The sequence below is a fragment of the Oncorhynchus mykiss genome, chromosome 24, assembly GCF_057628025.1.
Source record: "Oncorhynchus mykiss isolate SJ-2025 chromosome 24, ASM5762802v1, whole genome shotgun sequence".
Classification (NCBI taxonomy): domain Eukaryota; kingdom Metazoa; phylum Chordata; class Actinopteri; order Salmoniformes; family Salmonidae; genus Oncorhynchus; species Oncorhynchus mykiss.
The window spans coordinates 25662984-25681737 of NC_143045.1; the positions used below are offsets into that span (position 1 = coordinate 25662984).

Here is an 18754-nt window from a genome sequence, read left to right on the forward strand (position 1 = left end):
GTTGCCCTTAAACCATTTTGCCACAACTTTGGAAGTATGCTTGGGGTCGTTGTCAATTTGGAAGACCCATTTGCGACCAAGCTTTAACTTCCTGACTGATGTCTTAAGGTGTTGCTTCAATATATTCACCTAATTTTCCATACTCATGACGCCATCTATTTTGTGAAGTGCACCAGTCCCTCCTGCAGCAAAGCATCTCCTTCCTAAGCGGTATGACGGCTGCGTGGTCCCATGATGTTTATACTTGCGTACTATTGTTTTTACAGATAAACGTGGTACCTTCAGGCGTTTGGAAATTGCTCCCAAGGATGAATCAGACTTGTGGAGGTCTACAATTTTTTTTCTGAGGTCTTGGCTGATTTATTTTTCTTTTCCCATGATGTCAAGCAAAGAGGCACTGAGTTTGAAGGTAGGCCTTGAGATACATCCACAGGTGCACCTCCAATTGACTCAAATTATGTCAATTAGAATATCAGAAGCTTCTAAAGCCATGACACAATTTTCTGGATATTTACAAGCTGTTTAAAGACACAATGAACTTAGTGTATGTAAACTTCTGACCCACTGGAATTGTAATACAGTGAATTATAAGTGAAATAATCTGTCTGTAAACAATTGTTGGAAAAATGACTTGTGTCATGCACAAAGTAGATGTCCTAACTGACTTGCCAAAACTATAGTTTGTGGTTGAAAACGAGTTTTAATGACTCCAACCTAAGTGTATGTAATCTTCCGACTTCAACTGTACCTAGGCAAATCAGTTAAGACCAAATTCTTATTTACAATGACTGCCTACTAAAAGGCATTCTGCAGGGATGTGGACTGGGATTAAAAAATATATATATATAAATATAGGACAAAACACAAATCACGACAAGAGAAAACACTACATAAAGAGAGACCTAAGACAACAACATAGCAAGGCAGCAACATATGACAACAGCAGCACAAAACATGGTACAAACATTATTGGGCACAGACAAAGCAAAGGGCAAGAAGGTAGAGACAACAATACATCACGCAAAGCAGCCAAGTGTCAGGAAGAGTGTCCATGATTGAGTCTTTGAATGAAGACATGGAGATAAAGCAGTCCAGTTTGAGTGTTTGTTGCAGCTCGTTCCAGTCGTTAGCTGCAGCAAACTAAAAGTATGAGCGACCCAGAGATGTGTGTGGTTTGTGGACCTTTACACAGAATGTGACTGGCAAAACGGGTGTTGTATGTGGAGAATGAGGGCTGCAGTAGATATCTCAGATAGGGGGGAGTGAGGCCTAAGAGGGTTTTATAAATAAGCATCAACCAGTGGGTCTTGTGACAGGTATACAGAGATTACCAGTTTACAGAGGAGTATAGAGTGCAGTGATGTGTCTTATAAGGAGCATTGGTGGAAAATCTGATAGCTGAATGCTAAAGAACATCTAGCCGCTTGAGAGCACCCTTACCTGCCGATCTATAAATGATGTCTTCGTAATCTAGCATGGGTAGGATGGTCATCTGAATCAGGGTTAGTTTGGCAGCTGGGATGAAAAAGGAGCGATTACGATAGAGAAAACCAAGTCTAGATTTAACTTTAGCCTGCAGCTTTGATGTGTGCTGAGAGAAGGACAGTGTACCGTCTAGCCATACTCCCAAGTACTGGTATGAGGTGTGGGGAGATGGGCCTGTGGGGAGATGGGCATTATTCTTACCAAACCACAAAACCTTTGTTTTGGAGGTGATCAGAACAAGGTTAAGGGTAGAGAAAACTTGTTGGACACGAAGATATCTTTGTTGTAGAGCAATTAACACAACATATGGGAGGGGCCAGCTGAATATAAGACTATCATCTGCATATACATGGATGAGAGAACTTCCTACTCCCTGAGCTATGTTGTTGATGTAAATTGAGAAGAGTGTGGGGCCTAGGATTGAGCCTTGGAGTACTCCTTTGGTGACAGGCAGTGGCTGAGACAGCAGATTTATTGACTTTATACACTGCACTCTTTGAGAGGTAGTTAGCAAACCAGGCCAAAGACCCCTCAGAGACACCAATACTCCTTAGCCGGCCCACAAGAATGAAATGGTCTATCGTATCAAAAGCTTTGGCCAAGTCCATACAAATAGCATCACAACATTGCTTAGAATCAAGGGAAATGGTGGCATCAATGAGGACCTTTAAGGTTGCAGTGTCACATCCATAACCTGAGCGGAAACCAGATTGCATACCCGAGAGAATACTAGACATCAACAAAGCCATTCAATTGATTATTCACAAGTTTTTCCAACACTTTTGATAAACAGGGCAAAATAGAAATAGGCCTATAACAGTTAGGATCAGCTTGATCGCCCCCTTTAAATAAAGGACGATCCGTGGCTGCCTTCCAAGCAATGGGAACCTCCCCAGAAAGGAGAGACAGGTTAAAAAGGTTGGAGATATGCTTGGCGATGATAGGGGCAGCAACCTTAAAGAAGAAATGGTCTAAACCATCTGACCCAGATGTTTTTTTGGGGTCAAGTTTAAGGAGCTCCTTTAGCACCTCGAACTCAGTGCCTGCCTGCAGGGAGAAACTTTGTAGCGGGCAGGAGAAAAAGAAGGAGAAGCATCGGGGACAATCGCATTAGAAGGGGTGGGAGATGAGGAAATGTTGGACGGGCAAGGAGGCATGGCTGAGTCAAATAGGAATCCTGACTTAATGAAGTGGTGATTAAAGAGCTCAGCCATGTGCTTCTTGTCAGTACCAACCACATCATCAACTTTAAGGGACATGGGCAGCTGTGAGGAGGAGGGTTTCTTCTCCAGGTCTTTAACCATTTCCGAGAACATCTTTGGGTTAGACCCACAGAGAGAGAACTGCTCCTTAAAGTAACTAACGTGGGCCTTCTGGATAGCCTGAGTGCAGTTATTTTTAATTTACCTGAACAAGAGTGAGTCAGCCTGAGTATGCGTGTGCCGAGCCTTGCGCCAAATACAATTCTTGAGATGGAGTAACTCTGCAAGATCACGGTCGAACCAGGGGCTGAATCTGTTTTTCATTCTCATTTTCTTAATGGGGGTGTGTTTGTTAACAATAACACTGAAAATATTAAAAAATAAGTTCCAAGCATCTTCGACAGAGGGGATCAAGCGGATTCTATACCATTTTACAGAGGACAGTTCATGAAGGAAGGCTTGCTCATTAAAAGTTTTTTATCATGGGTCTATGACAAATAAGGACAGGTCGTTTCACTGAGGAGCCATTACAAACACAGGCTTTAAAACAGTGATCACTAAGGTCATTACAGAAGACACCAGACTGATATCTATAAGGATTATTTGTGAGGATAACATAAAGGAGAGTAGCCTTCTCTGGGTGTTTGGAGTCATACCTTGTGGGATTGGAAATAATCTGAGAAAGATTTAAGGGACTCCCTAAATGTTTCTCAGATTATTTCCAATCCCACAAGGTATGACTCCAAACACCCAGAAAAGGCTACTCTCCTTTAGGATGCTTTAGGACTTGGTCAGGTGGTTTAAGCATGTCCCCGTTTAGGTCACCTAGCAAGACAAATTCAGACTTAGTGTAAGGAGCCAGGAGAGAGTTTAGGGTACAGGCCGGTGCTGATGAAGGACAATAGCACCCAGCAACAGTCAACAAAGAGCTATTTGAAAGTTTAATGCTTAAAACCAGCAAATCAAATTGTTTGGGGACTGACTTGGTAAAGATTGCCACTTCCCCACCCTTGGAAGATCTGTCTTGCCGAAAAAGGTTATAACCAGAAAGGTTAACATCAGTGTTGTTAAACAAACGTACAGTCAATAATACAATAGAAAAATCTATATACAGTGTGCAAATGTTGTAAGGTTAGGAAGGTAAGGCAATAAATAGGCTACAGTGGCATATTAATTACAATTTAGCAAATAAACACTGGAGTGATAGATGTGCAGATGATATTGTGCAAGAAGGGATAATGGGGTGCAAAAGAGCAAAAATAAATAACAATATGGGGATGAGGTAGTTGGGGGGGCTATTTACAGATGGGCTGTGTACAGGTGCAATGATCGATAAGCTGCTCTGACAGCTGATGTTTAAAGTAAGTGAGGGAGATATAAGTCTCCAGCTCCAGCGATTCTTGCTGTGTTGGAGTGTTGGAAGCTATTTTGTAAATGACATCGCCGAAGTCAAGGATCGGTAGGATAGTCCGTTTTACGAGGGTATGTTTAGCAGCATGAGTGAAGATGGCTTTCATTTTGGATTGGAGATGTTTGATGTGAGTCAAAGGAGAGTTTACAGTCTAACCAGACACCTAGGTATTTGTAGTTGTCCACATATTGTCCACATAAGTCAGAACCCTCCAGAGTAGTGATGCTAGTCGGGTGGGCGGATGCAGGCAGCGATCGGTTAAAGAGCATGCATTTAGTTTTACAAGCATTTAAGAGCAGTTGGAGGCCACGGAAGGAGTGTTGTATGAAGCTCGTCTGGAGGTTTGTAAACACAGTGTCCAAAGAAGGGCCAGAAGTATACAGAATGGTGTCGTCTGCGTAGAGGTGGATCAGAGAATTTAATTTTTTTATTTCACCTTTATTTAACAAGGTAGGCAAGTTGAGAACAAGTTCTCATTTACAATTGCAACCTGGCCAATATAAAGCAAAGCAGTTCGACACATACAACGACACAGAGTTACACATGGAGTAAAACAAACATACAGTTAATAATACAGTAGAAAAAAGTCTATATACGATGTGAGCAAATGAGGTGAGATAAGGGAGGTAAAGGCAAAAAAAAAGGCCATGGTGGCAAAGTAAATATAATATAGCAAGTAAAACACTGGAATGGTAGATTTGTAGTGGAAGAATGTGCAAAGTAGAAATAAAAATAATGGGGTGCAAAGGAGCAAAATAAATAAATAAATAAAATAAATAAATACAGTAGGGAAAGAGGTAGTTGTTTGGGCTAAATTATAGGTGGGCTATGTACAATTACCGGCAGCAAGAGCGACATCATTGATATATACAAAGAAGAGTCGACCCGAGAATTGAACCCTGTGGCAACCCCATAGAGACTGCCAGAGGTCCGGACAAGAGGCCCTCCGATTTGACACACTGAACTCTATCTGAGAAGTAGTTGGTGAACCAGGCGAGGCAGTAATTTGAGAAATCAAGGCTGTTGAGTCTGCCGATAAGAATGCGGTGATTGACAGAGTTGAAAGCCTTGGCCAGGTCGATGAAGACGGCTGCACAGTATTGTCTTTTATCGATGGCGGTTATGATATCGTTTGGTGCACCTCAGCCACGCTCAAGGTTCTAATGACCAGCTTGGAAACCAGATTGCATAGCGGAGAAGGTACGGTGGGATTCTAAATGGTCTGTGATCTGTTTGTTCACTTGGATTTCTAAGACTTTAGAAAGGCAGGGCAGGATAGATATAGGTCTGTAACAGTTTGGGTCTAGAGTGTCACCCCCTTTTGAAGAGGGGGTTGACTGCGGCAGCTTTCCAATCGTTATGGATCTCAAACGATTTGAAAGAGAGTTTGAACAGGGGTTGCAACAATTGCGGCAGATCATTCTAGAAAGAGAGGGTCCAGATTGTCTATCCCAGCTGAATTGTAGGGATCCAGGTTTTGCAGCTCTTTCAGAACATCAGCTATCTGGATTTGGGGGGCCTTGGGCAAGTTGTTGTGGGAGGTGCAGAGCTCTTGGCCGTGGTAGGGGTAGCCGGGTTGAAAGCATGGCCAGCCGTAGAAAAATGCTTTTTGAAATGTTTGATTATCGTAGATTTATCGGTGGTGACATTGTTTCCTAGCCTCAGTGCAGTGGGCAGCTGGGAGGAGGTGATATTTTTCTCCATTGACTTTAGTGTCCCAAAACATTTTGGAATTTGTGCTACAAGATGCAAATTTCTGTTTGAAAGAGCTAGCCTTTGCTTTCCTAACTGACTGTGTATATTGGTTCCTAACTTCCCTGAAAAGTTGCATATTGCGGGGGCTATTCGATGATACTGCAGAACGCCACAGGATGTTTTTGTGCTGGTCAAGGGCAGTCAAGTCTGGAGTGAACCAAGGGCTATATTTGGTTCTTAGTTCTACCTTTTTTGAATGGGGCATTCCTATTTAAGATGACGAGGAAAGCCCTTTTAAAGAGCAACCAGGCATCCTCTACTGACGGGATGAGGTCAACATCCTTCCAGGATACCCAGGCCAGGTCGAATAGAAAGGCCTGCTCACTGAAGGGTTTTAGGGAGGGTTTGACAGTGATGAGGGGTGGTCGTTTGACCGCGGACCCATTACGGACGCAGGCAATGAGGCAGTGATCGCTGAGATCCTGGTTGAAGACAGCAGAGGTGTATTTAGAGGGCAAGTTGGTCAGGATGATATCTATGAGGGTGCTCGTGTTTACGGATTTATGGTTGTACCTGGTAGGTTCCTTGATGATTTGTGTGATATTGAGGGCATTTAGCTTAGATTGTAGGAAGGCCGGGGTGTTAAGCATATCCCAGTTTAGGTCACCTACCAGTACGAACCCTGAAGATAGATGGGGGGCAATCAATTCACATATGGAGTCCAGGGCACAGCTGGGGGTTGAGGAGGGTCTATAACAAGCGGCAACAGTGAGACTTCTCTTGAAAGGTGGATTTTTAAAAGTATAAGCTTGAACTGTTTTGGCACAGACCTGGATATTATGACGGAACTCTGCAGGCCATCTCTGCAGTAGATTGCAACACCGCCCCCTTTGGCAGTTCTATCTTGACGGAAAATGTAGTTGGGGATGGAAATTTCTGAATTTTTGGTGGCCTTCCTAAACCAGGATTCAGACACGGCTAGGACATAAGAGTTGGCGGAGTGTGCTAAAACAGTGAATAAAACAAACTTAGGGAGGAGGCTTCTGATGTTAACATGCATTAAACCAAGGCTTTTACGGTTACAGAAGTCAACAAATGAGAGCACCTGGGGAATAGGTCTGGTACTGGGGGCTACAGGGTCTGGGTTCATCTCTACATCACCAGGGTAACAGAGGAGGAGTAGGATAAGGGTACGGCTAAAGGCTATAATAACTGGTTGTCTAGTGCACTGGGAACAGAGAATAAAAGGAGCAGATTTCTGGGCATGGTAGAATAGATTCAGGGCATAATGTACAGACAAGGGTATGGTAGGATGTGTGTAAAGTGGAGGTAAACCTAGGCGTTGAGTGACAATGAGAGAGATTGCCTCTCTGGAGGAACCATTTAAGCCAGGTGAGGTCTCCGCATGTCTGGGGGGTGGGACAAAAGAGCTATCTAAGGCATGTTGAGCGGGACTGGGGGCTCTACAGTGAAATAAAACAATAAGTACTAACCGAGACAGCAGTAGACAAGGCATATTGACATTAGAGAGAGGCATAAAGCAATTACGGGTGTGGATCGGGAGAGCTTAGACAACAACGGGTAGATGGAAATGAATGGGCAGAGAGGGTCAGTTAGGGACACACAGGACCTGAGTTCGAGGATGGTGCCGACAGATAAACAAAGAGGTACCGCGTTAGTAAATAGTCCAGCAGGCATCAGCTGTGTAGCCGAGTGATCATATGGTCCAATGAGCAGCAATAGCTAAGTCAGGGAGCCGTTCAGTAGTCGCTACTACGCTAGGCGAGTGGGAGACAACGGCTGGCTGGTGTCCGAGCTAAAGGGGAAGACCGCTAGCCGTGGCTAACAAAGACTGATAGCTAGTAGCTAGTTAGCTCCTGATGGAGGTTCCAGTTATAAGGAATAAAAATAGCAGATCCGTACCACATTGGGTGAGGCGGGTTGCAGGAAAGTACATTTAGTTTGTAGATAGAAAGTGAGATTAAAATACACTCCTCAAAAAAATAAAAGGGAACACTTAAACAACACAATGTAACTCCAAGTCAATCACACTTATGTGAAACTGTCCACTTAGGAAGCAACACTGGTTGACAATACATTTCACATGCTGTTGTGCAAATGGAATAGACAACAGGTTGAAATTATAGGCAATTAGCAAGACACCCCCAATAAAGGAGTGGTTTTGCAGGTGGTGACACAGACCACTTCTCAGTTCCTATGCTTCCTGACTGATGTTTTGGTCACTTTTGAATGCTGGCGGTGCTTTCATTCTAGTGGTAGCATGAGACGGAGTCTAGAACCCACACAAGTGGCTCAGGTAGTGCAGCTCATCCAGGATGGCACATCAATGCGAGCTGTGGCAAGAAGGTTTGCTGTGTCTGTCAGCGTAGTGTCCAGAGCATGTAGGCGCTACCAGGAGACAGGCCAGTACATCAAGAGACGTGGAGGAGGCCGTAGGAGGGCAACAACCCAGCAGCAGGACCGCTACCTCCGTCAAGGAGGAGCAGGAGGAGCACTGCCAGAGCCCTGCAAAATTACCTCCAGCAGGCCACAAATGTGCATGTGTCTGCTCAAACGGTCAGAAACAGACTCCATGAGGGTGGTATGAGGGCCCAATGTCCACAGGTGGGGGTTGGGCTTACAGCCCAACACCGTGCAGGACGTTTGGCATTTGCCAGAGAACACCAAGATTGGCAAATTTGCCACTGGCACCTGTGCTCTTCACAGATGAAAGCAGGTTCACACTGAGCACGTGACAGACGTGACAGTCTGGAGATGCAGTGGAGAACGTTCTGCTGCCTGCAATATCCTCCAGCATGACTGGTTTGGCGGTGGGTCAGTGGGGTGGCATTTCTTTGGGGGGCCGCACAGCCCTCCATGTGCTCGCCAGAGGTAGCCTGACTGCCATTAGGTACCGAGATGAGATCATCAGACCCCTTGTGAGACCATATGCTGGTGCGGTTGGCCCTGGGTTCCTCCTAATGCAAGACAATGCTAGACCTCATGTGGCTGGAGTGTGTCAGCAGTTCCTGCAAGAGGAAGGCATTGATGCTATGGACTGGCCCGCCCGTTCCCCAGACCTGAATCCAATTGAGCACATCTGGGACATCATGTCTCGCTCCATCCACCACAGACTGTCCAGGAGTTGGCGGATGCTTTAGTCCAGGTCTGGGAGGAGATCCCTCGGGAGACCATCCGCCACCTCATCAGGAGCATACCCAGGCGTTGTAGGGAGGTCATACAGGCACGTGGAGGCCACACACACTACTGAGCCTCATTTTGACTTGTTTTAAGGACATTACATCAACGTTGGATCAGCCTGTAGTGTGGTTTTCCACTTTAATTTTGAGTTAGAATCCAGACCTCCATGGGTTGATAAATTTGATTTCCATTGATAATTTTTGTGTGATTTTGTTGTCAGCACATTCAACTATGTAAAGAAAAAAGTATTTAATAAGAATATTTCATTCATTCAGATCTAGGATGTGTTATTTTAGTGTTCCCTATATTTTTTTGAGCAGTGTATATACAAAAAAAACTATTACACGGGATAAGACAAAGACAAACACACGTCCGACTGCTACGCCATCTTGGAATGAGATGCTACGCCATCTTGGAATGAGATGCTACGCCATCTTGGAATGAGATGCTACGCCATCTTGGAATGAGATGCTACGCTATCTTGGAATGAGATGCTACGCCATCTTGGAATGAGATGCTACGCTATCTTGGAATGAGATGCTACGCCATCTTGGAATGAGTTGCTACGCCATCTTGAAACATTCAGTCCCCATAAAGTAAAATATCATTGTGATTGTGATTATTTAAAAAAAAGTTGTAAATAATTTTCTTCTTGGCTTTCAAAATAGCATCAGAACAAACACTACTCCCTCAGTTCCAGGTTGGATGGTGTCCTCAGGTCTCTGCTGTTTATTTGCTGGAGCACCCTCTGTAGAACTTGGAATGGGACACATCATGACATGACACACATTTGTGTTAATGGTCACATGATGTGACCTTTACCATTCATAAAACACGATTGTTTACACTGAATCTAAAATTCCTTTCTGAATATAACAAGAAAGGAGAGTGCAAACGGTGCACTATAGTATGATCGTGGACTACAGGAAAAGGAGGGCTGAACACGCTCCCCTTCACATCGATGGGGCTGTAGTGGAGTGGTTTGAGAGCTTCACGTTCCTTGGTGTCCACATCAACAAACAATCATGGTCCAAACACACCAAGACCGTCGTGAAGAGGGCACGACAACTCTATTCCCCCGCAGGAGATTGAAAAGATTTGGCATGGGTCCCCAGATCCTCAAAAAGTTATACAACTGCACCATTGAGAGCATCCTGACCGGTTGTATCACCGCATGGTATGGCAACTACTCTGCATTTGACTGTAAGGCGCTACAGAGGGTAGTGCGTACATCACTGGGGCCAAGCTTCCTGCCATCCAGGACCTCTATACCAGGCGGTGTCAGAGGAAGGCCCAAAAAATTGTCAGACTCCAGCCACCCAAGTCATAGACTGTTGTCTCTGCTACCACACAGCAAGCGGTACCGGAGTCTAGGTCCAAAAGGCTCCTTAACAGCTTCTACCCCCAAGCCGTTAGAATGCAGAACAATTGATCAAATGGCAACCTGGAGTATTACAATTATTTATTATCTATGCATAGTCACTTTATCCCCACCTACAAAATAAGAACTTGTTCTAAACTGACTTGCCTAGTTAAATAAAAAATAAAAGGAGTGGCTTTGGGACAAGTCTCTGAAAGTCCTTGAGTGGCCCAGCCAGAGCCCGGACTTGAAACCAATCAAACATCTCTGGAGAGACCTGAAAACAGCTGTGCAGCAACGCTTCACATCTAATCTGACAGAGTTTAAGAGGAGCGTCATACCCAAGAAGACTCAAGGCTGTAATCACTGCCAAAGGTGCTTCAACAAAGTACTGAGTAAAGGGTCTGAATACTTAGGTAAATGTGAGATCATTTTTAAAAATTTTGAACACATTTGCAACAAAAAAATATATATATATTTTTTTGTCATTATGGGTATTTTTTTAAACTTCAGTTTATTTAGTAAATATTTTCTTAACTTAAATTAAATTTTAAATTAAATTTTATTAAAACTGCATTGTTGGTTAAGGGCTTGAAAGTATTTCTCGGTAAGTATTCGGCGCATGTGACAAATAAAATTTGATTTAGTATCTATTCCCAAAATGTTTTGTCTTAGCTAGAACCATTTCACTTCAAATCTCGCTCACGAAAGTCCTAGATCTTTCTCTCTCTTCAAAGAGATAGGCCTCATCAGGAACCTGATGTTGAGCGATACAGTGCCTTGCGAAAGTATTCGGCCCCCTTGAACTTTGCGACCTTTTGCCACATTTCAGGCTTCAAACATAAAGATATAAAACTGTATTTTTTTGTGAAGAATCAACAACAAGTGGGACACAATCATGAAGTGGAACGACATTTATTGGATATTTCAAACTTTTTTAACAAATCAAAAACTGAAAAATTGGGCGTGCAAAATTATTCAGCCCCCTTAAGTTAATACTTTGTAGCGCCACCTTTTGCTGCGATTACAGCTGTAAGTCGCTTGGGGTATGTCTCTATCAGTTTTGCACATCGAGAGACTGACATTTTTTCCCATTCCTCCTTGCAAAACAGCTCGAGCTCAGTGAGGTTGGATGGAGAGCATTTGTGAACAGCAGTTTCCAGTTCTTTCCACAGATTCTCGATTGGATTCAGGTCTGGACTTTGACTTGGCCATTCTAACACCTGGATATGTTTATTTTTGAACCATTCCATTGTAGATTTTGCTTTATGTTTTGGATCATTGTCTTGTTGGAAGACAAATCTCCGTCCCAGTCTCAGGTCTTTTGCAGACTCCATCAGGTTTTCTTCCAGAATGGTCCTGTATTTGGCTCCATCCATCTTCCCATCAATTTTAACCATCTTCCCTGTCCCTGCTGAAGAAAAGCAGGCCCAAACCATGATGCTGCCACCACCATGTTTGACAGTGGGGATGGTGTGTTCAGCTGTGTTGCTTTTACGCCAAACATAATGTTTTGCATTGTTGCCAAAAAGTTCAATTTTGGTTTCATCTGACCAGAGCACCTTCTTCCACATGTTTGGTGTGTCTCCCAGGTGGCTTGTGGCAAACTTTAAACGACACTTTTTATGGATATCTTTAAGAAATGGCTTTCTTCTTGCCACTCTTCCATAAAGGCCAGATTTGTGCAATATACGACTGATTGTTGTCCTATGGACAGTCTACCACCTCAGCTGTAGATCTCTGCAGTTCATCCATAGTGATCATGGGCCTCTTGGCTGCATCTCTGATCAGTCTTCTCCTTGTATGAGCTGAAAGTTTAGAGGGACGGCCAGGTCTTGGTAGATTTGCAGTGGTCTGATACTCCTTCCATTTCAATATTATCGCTTGCACAGTGCTCCTTGGGATGTTTAAAGCTTGGGAAATCTTTTTGTATCCAAATCCGGCTTTAAACTTCTTCACAACAGTATCTCGGACCTGCCTGGTGTGTTCCTTGTTCTTCATGATGCTCTCTGCGCTTTTAACGGATCTCTGAGACTATCACAATGCAGGTGCATTTATACGGAGACTTGATTACACACAGGTGGATTGTATTTATCATCATTAGTCATTTAGGTCAACATTGGATCATTCAGAGATCCTCACTGAACTTCTGGAGAGAGTTTGCTGCACTGAAAGTAAAGGGGCTGAATAATTTTGCACGCCCAATTTTTCAGTTTTTGATTTGTAAAAAAGTTTGAAATATCCAATAAATGTCGTTCCACTTCATGATTGTGTCCCACTTGTTGTTGATTCTTCACAAAAAAATAGTTTTATATCTTTATGTTTGAAGCCTGAAATGTGGCAAAAGGTCGCAAAGTTCAAGGGGGCCGAATACTTTCGCAAGGCACTGTAAGTCATTTTCTCTGGTCAGTTGTGACAATCTTGTCTAAGGGATCGATAAACAACTTTAATGAGCAGAATCGGTTAATAAATCTTTACAAATGTCACACAATCACATCAGACAGGGTACAAGACAATTTGATTATTTCAATAGTTATAAGAAACTTTCTTAATAAAGTGTAAGAAAAATCTGATCCAGAAATCAATCTTGAGTACAACAATCACTTAAAGAACCTTAAACATATGTTATGGGTAGAAACTGGCTTCTGACCTTGTCCTTCCAAAATATGACACAAACAAACATGTTGAATCATACAAATTCTGAAGTTCTTGAAATGTATATCAGTTTTGATAATGAGCAACGCTTTTCATACGTTTGACCGACTGGTAGGATTAGCTACAGTCCTGTCCAGAAACAGATCTACAAAAATGCCTGGAGGTTAGAGGCTATAGGGGTCGTTTATGGACAGGCCACACAGATCGCACGAGTTCCATACGAAACTACAAACCATCAGGCCTGTAGTGGTAGTTCTTCAACGTAACTATGGCATACATTCTTATGATAGGATTATGAGCCATAGAAGATTGCAGGCTCATGAGTACATTGTAAACAAGCATGTTGTCTGCTACTACTGGCCTCATCTCTATTCATGTACATTCATAATGAAGCATATCACCCTATCTGGCACACATACAGTACAATAAAATAATCTGTATTTAGAAACATCTCAACAAAAACAGAATTAACCAAGCATTTGTGGTGCTGCATGTCTATTGGTCAGAAAAGGTTAAACGTTAAAGTTTGAAGTTATTTTGAGTATGCTCTTTTCCGTACAACAACTAGGCCTATATGCAGTTTTTTGGTCTATCGCACAGACCGCTCCAGTATGCATTTGAAATCATGTCTGGCCACCAACATGATATCTGAAGCTTATAAAGAAATAAACTACCAGCCTAAATATACCTTTTTATATTCTTAAACTGTGCTTTTACCAAGTCGCACAAATTGGAAATGGAAGAACAGTACAAAGAGTGGAGCTTCCCTGAGAGGATAACGTATCTACAAATTTCTATGAGCAGTCATCAAACATCAAGCCATTTTGAAATCACGTCACAAAACCATGCAGACGAGTTTTGCCCTCGACAGTGCAATAACAAAACTGCACTCGTGTTCAGATGTCAGTCAAAAGCCTGGAACTGAAGATACAAAAAAACATTTTCCCTTCTCTCTTTTCTGAAAAGAACAAAACTAAGCAATAGACCAATGGAGTGCAAGCACTTGGTGACTTACTGATATCATGTAATGTTGTAATAGACAGACATAAACCTGCTGACTGGTCAGTGGGTGAACTGTCACAGGCTTTTGTAAACAAACGTAACCTGTGTCTTATCAAAGATGCTCTCTCAGCTACTGCAGATATGAGTTAGAATGTATTCTATATAAATAAATGAAAGCACTCCAGTATCCAGTAAATGTCCTTGTTTTTGAAAGAAACACTTTTCTTAGCACAGCTGAAACCTGTTGTTCTGATTAAAGAAGCAATAAAACTGTTCTTCTTTAGACTAGTTGAGTATCTGGAACATCAGCATTTGTGGGTTCGATTACAGGCTCAAAATGGCCAGAAACAAAGCACTTTCTTCTGAAACTTGTCAGTCTATTCTTGTTCTGAGAAATGAAGGCTATTCCATGGGAGAAATTGCTAAGAAACTGAAAATCCTGTACAACGCTGTGTACAACTCCCTTCACAGAACAGCGCAATCTGGCCCTAACCAGAATAGAACGAGTGGGAGGCCCCGGTGCACAACTGAGCAAGAGGACAAGTACATTAGAGTGTCTAGTTTGAGAAACAGGTGCCTCACAAGTCCTCAACTGGCTGGCCTTCTAGGCAGAGTTGCAAAGAGAAAGCCATATCTCAGACTAGCCAATAAAGATAAAAGATTAAGATGGGCAAAAGAACAGAGACACTGGACAGAGGAACTCTGCCTAGAGGCCAGCATCCCAGAGTCGTCTCTTCACTGTTGACGTTGAGACTGGTGTTTTGCAGGTACCATTTAATGAAGCTGCCAGTTGAGGACTGAAAATAAGGCGTCTGTTGCTCAAACTAGACACTAATGTACTTGTCCTCTTGCTCAGTTGTGCACCGGGGCCTCCCACTCTTTCTATTCTGGTTATAGCCAGATTGCACTGTTCTGTGAAGGGAGTAGTACACAGCGTTGTATGAGATTTTCAGTTTCTTAGTAATTACTCGCATGGAATAGCCTTTATTTCTCAGAACAAGAATAGACTGACGAGTTTCAGGAGAAAGTGCTTTGTTTCTGGCCATTTTGAGCCTGTAATCGAACCCACAAATGCTGATGCTCCAGATACTCAACTAGTCTAAAGAAGGCCAGTTTTATTGCTTCTTTTCAGCTGTGCTAACATCTTTGCAAAAGGGTTTTCTAATGATCAATTAGCCTTTTAAAATGATAAACTTGAATTAGCTAACACAATGTGCCATTGGAACACAGGAGTGACAGTTGCTGATAATGGGCCTCTGTACACCTATGTAGATATTCCATTAAAAATCAGCTGTTTCCAGCTACAATAGTCATTCACAACATGAACAATGTCTACACTGTGTTTCTGATCAATTTGATGTTATTTTAAAATGGACAAAAGAAATGTGCTTATCTTTCAAAAACAAGGACATATCTAAGTCACTCCAAACTTTTGAATGGTAGTGTATATTACACATACCCATTTGAAATACCTATATGGATATGAATGTGAATCACAAGAGGTTGGTGGCACCTTAATTGGGGAGGACGGGCTTATGGTAATGGCTGGAGCGGAATCAGTTGAATGTTATCCAACACATAGTTTTTATGTGTTTGATGCCATTCCAATCGTTCCATTCCAGCCATTATTATGAGCCGTCCTCCCCTCAGCAGCCTCCACTGATGTGAATAGCATGACAGTAACAATGAAGTCTGGATAGTCTGATGGCAGTTTGAGTAAGCTGGATAATGGCGCCCCCCATCTGCCGCTCAAAAACAGTATAAACGAGTGGGTGACATTATGGCTAATCTTTTTCATTATGGCAAGGGCAATAAACACATTTTATTGGCAAACATGTTTAGAGAGTTTGAAGACCTATATGAGAAAAATGCTGAGAGCAAAACTAACAAACAAGAAAATGACAACAGACAGAAATTGTCAAAGGGGCAAAATTCCAAACCCAATCCATAACATCAAGACTTCAAAAAGAACACTGAAAGGGTCGATTTCAGCCTCCCATCACAGTCAATACTTGTACATAGAAAACTTTCTCCGTATGTTCAACAAACATACCTTTCTCCTTATATACAACACATGACCTATCACCAATGAGGTCTTCTGTCAACATCCTGACAGAGAAGGGTTAAAACACGTCTCATTCCTGAATCAAGGAAAAACTGTAAATGGGTGATTTGATTTGAATCATCTTACATTTCAATAGTAAAAACATTCGTTTCAATCATGGAGCCATCTAGATTGAGAGGTAGCAAATCAAACATTTACATGTAAATCCATTTAAGAAGGTAGAGTGAATGAATTGGTGTTCCAATTCCCCACCCTTCTCCCTAAAGTGTGCACTTGGCTTGCTCACTTTTATGCATCAATTTTAAAACATAGACATTTTTTGAAGCATGGTGGAGAGAGTTGACACCATATTTCCGACACCAGTCTGTCCCTTCCTTTTTAACGATCGTGAGCAAAGAGCACCCTTCGGGGAGAAGGCTTCAGAATAAGACAGTAATCATTTCCAATAGTTGGGAAAGTGACGGATCAATGTGGAACCTTGCGAATCAGATAGTGGCTCAAAGGGTTGACTTTAAATCTAGCTCGACTGTCTGTTGAAACTCGTATCACAGCGCTGGGTCATCATCAGCCTCCTCTTTTCTACCGATACACCCAACAGCATCTAATCAAGATCAATGCCAGTCCTCACCTCACAGAGGCATCATCCATATCATGTTCTGCTCTCTCCATGCCCAACACTTCCCATTACAAACGGTTCATTTCCCATTACACCACATAAAACACGTTTATCAACAATGTGCACAGATCACTGGCATATTTGTTTAGCAAATATTTCTACTAGTTATATTATTGTGTACTCATTAATGACACAAATTCAGCAATATGCACCCCTCCTTACTCTCAACGAAATAGGGTTAGTATATAAAGACTGTATTGAAAAAGACATGAGAATAGTGAGATATGGCAGTCAGTTAGCTTGAGGGATATTTCAGTTCACATGAAATCTTAAGAAGTTTGTCAGAGTTCCTGAAATGGGATTAAAGGTTACACTTGGCATTTAGTTACACATTGACATAACAATATGGGATGAAATATGACCCGCTTGGAACAAGTGACCCTTTTGGCAGGTTTGAATGCCTCTTTGATATAGGAGGGTGCAACAGAAGGGTTTGTTGACATTTGAGCAGGGCAACTTAAATAACAACCCCTTGACTGACATACACAGGTCTCTGATGATATCATCTGCTGTCAAATTGCTCCGAGGCAAATCCAGATTTACAAGGGGGAGTCAACTGTAATGTTAGAGTCTCTGTTTACAAGTTGTTTCTGTGTCCTGAACTTTCAGGAAACATGGGATTGAGCTGTGATTCTAGTTGAAAACTTGCCACATCATCACTGGTTACTGTCTGTTTAAAACTGTGACCAAATGGGCATAGCAACACATGGGTACTGGGAGTGAACATGATTTATTATGGGACATTTCAGAGGTGCTTGTGCACACTTTGGCTCTAGAGTGACCTGCTCTAGAGTGACCTACCCCAGCCATATCAAAGAGATTAGAGTGGTAACACTAGATGAGTCCATATGTTAAGATCATCACCAGCAGGGCTGCCATGCCTTCTGCAATGGGGATTAAAGGGAGCTGACACAACAACAAAAAAAGAACTGTCAAAAGACTAATGCATCTTCCCTTTACATATGAAATCATATATTAACTAAGAGTTATAATACAGAGATTATAATGGTAATCCAATGCGGTTATGAACAGTCAGAGTTAAGGAGAGGTGGTAGCAGTCTGCTTCCTCTCCTCCTGGGCGAGGGGGTGGTCCCAGGTCACTTCTGGGCCTGAGATTGGCGGGCCTGTGTTAGGGGAGGGAGCCAAAGTATTGCGTGGCCACCAGCCATGGGTCATTCTGCTGTCACCATGGAAACCCTGATGTGGTGCAGCCTTGGAGAATCTGAAATGGAGGTGACATGTTTGTCAGATTACAGCCAAAAGGCCTATCTATAAACAAATGATGTAAGTCAACAATAATGTTTGATTAGAGCGGTTATAGTAGTTACACAGAGTAAAGTGATACAATTTCCAACAGGGAAGGAGACAGGTTTTCACCATGACAAAGGCTCCTTGTGTGGCACATCATCTTCCTGAGTGTCTGATCTTCTGGGCTGGCCATCTTCTGGGCTTCCCTCCACATCTTCCAGGAGGTTGGCTGTGGAGTTGGCTGTGCCCAGTCTTAGAGGGGATATGGTCAAGGGAAACACCTAAAGGCCTGGATATTGATACATACGTGCCTTGCGAAAGTATTCGGCCCCCTTGAACTTTGCCACATTTCAGGCTTCAAACTGTATTTTTTTGTGAAGAATCAACAACAAGTGGGACACAATCATGAAGTGGAACGACATTTATTGGATATTTCAAACTTTTTTAACAAATCAAAAACTGAAAAATTGGGTGTGCAAAATTATTCAGCCCCTTTACTTTCAGTGCAGCAAACTCTCTCCAGAAGTTCAGTGAGGATCTCTGAATGATCCAATGTTGACCTAAATGACTAATGATGATAAATACAATCCACCTGTGTGTAATCAAGTCTCCGTATAAATGCACCTGCACTGTGATAGTCTCAGAGGTCCGTTAAAAGCGCAGAGAGCATCATGAAGAACAAGGAACACACCAGGCAGGTCCGAGATACTGTTGTGAAGAAGTTTAAAGCCGGATTTGGATACAAAAAGATTTC

The 18754-nt window shown here is 42.6% G+C and overlaps 1 protein-coding gene across 2 annotated transcripts in view; it reads right to left on the bottom strand.

The window, feature by feature from the left end:
- Positions 1–15801: 15801 nt before the first annotated feature.
- Positions 15802–18754, bottom strand: part of LOC110504059 (CUE domain-containing protein 1) — a 45896-nt gene continuing 42943 nt past the window's right edge. For both annotated transcript variants that reach the window (XM_090218789.1, XM_090218790.1), the window contains 2 exons: positions 18130–18252; positions 15802–17974 (listed from right to left, as the gene is read on the bottom strand). In XM_090218789.1, coding sequence (XP_090074915.1) covers position 17974; positions 18130–18252 — 124 coding nt within the window. In that variant the 3' untranslated portion in view covers positions 15802–17973. The remainder of the gene's footprint in view (positions 17975–18129; positions 18253–18754) is intronic.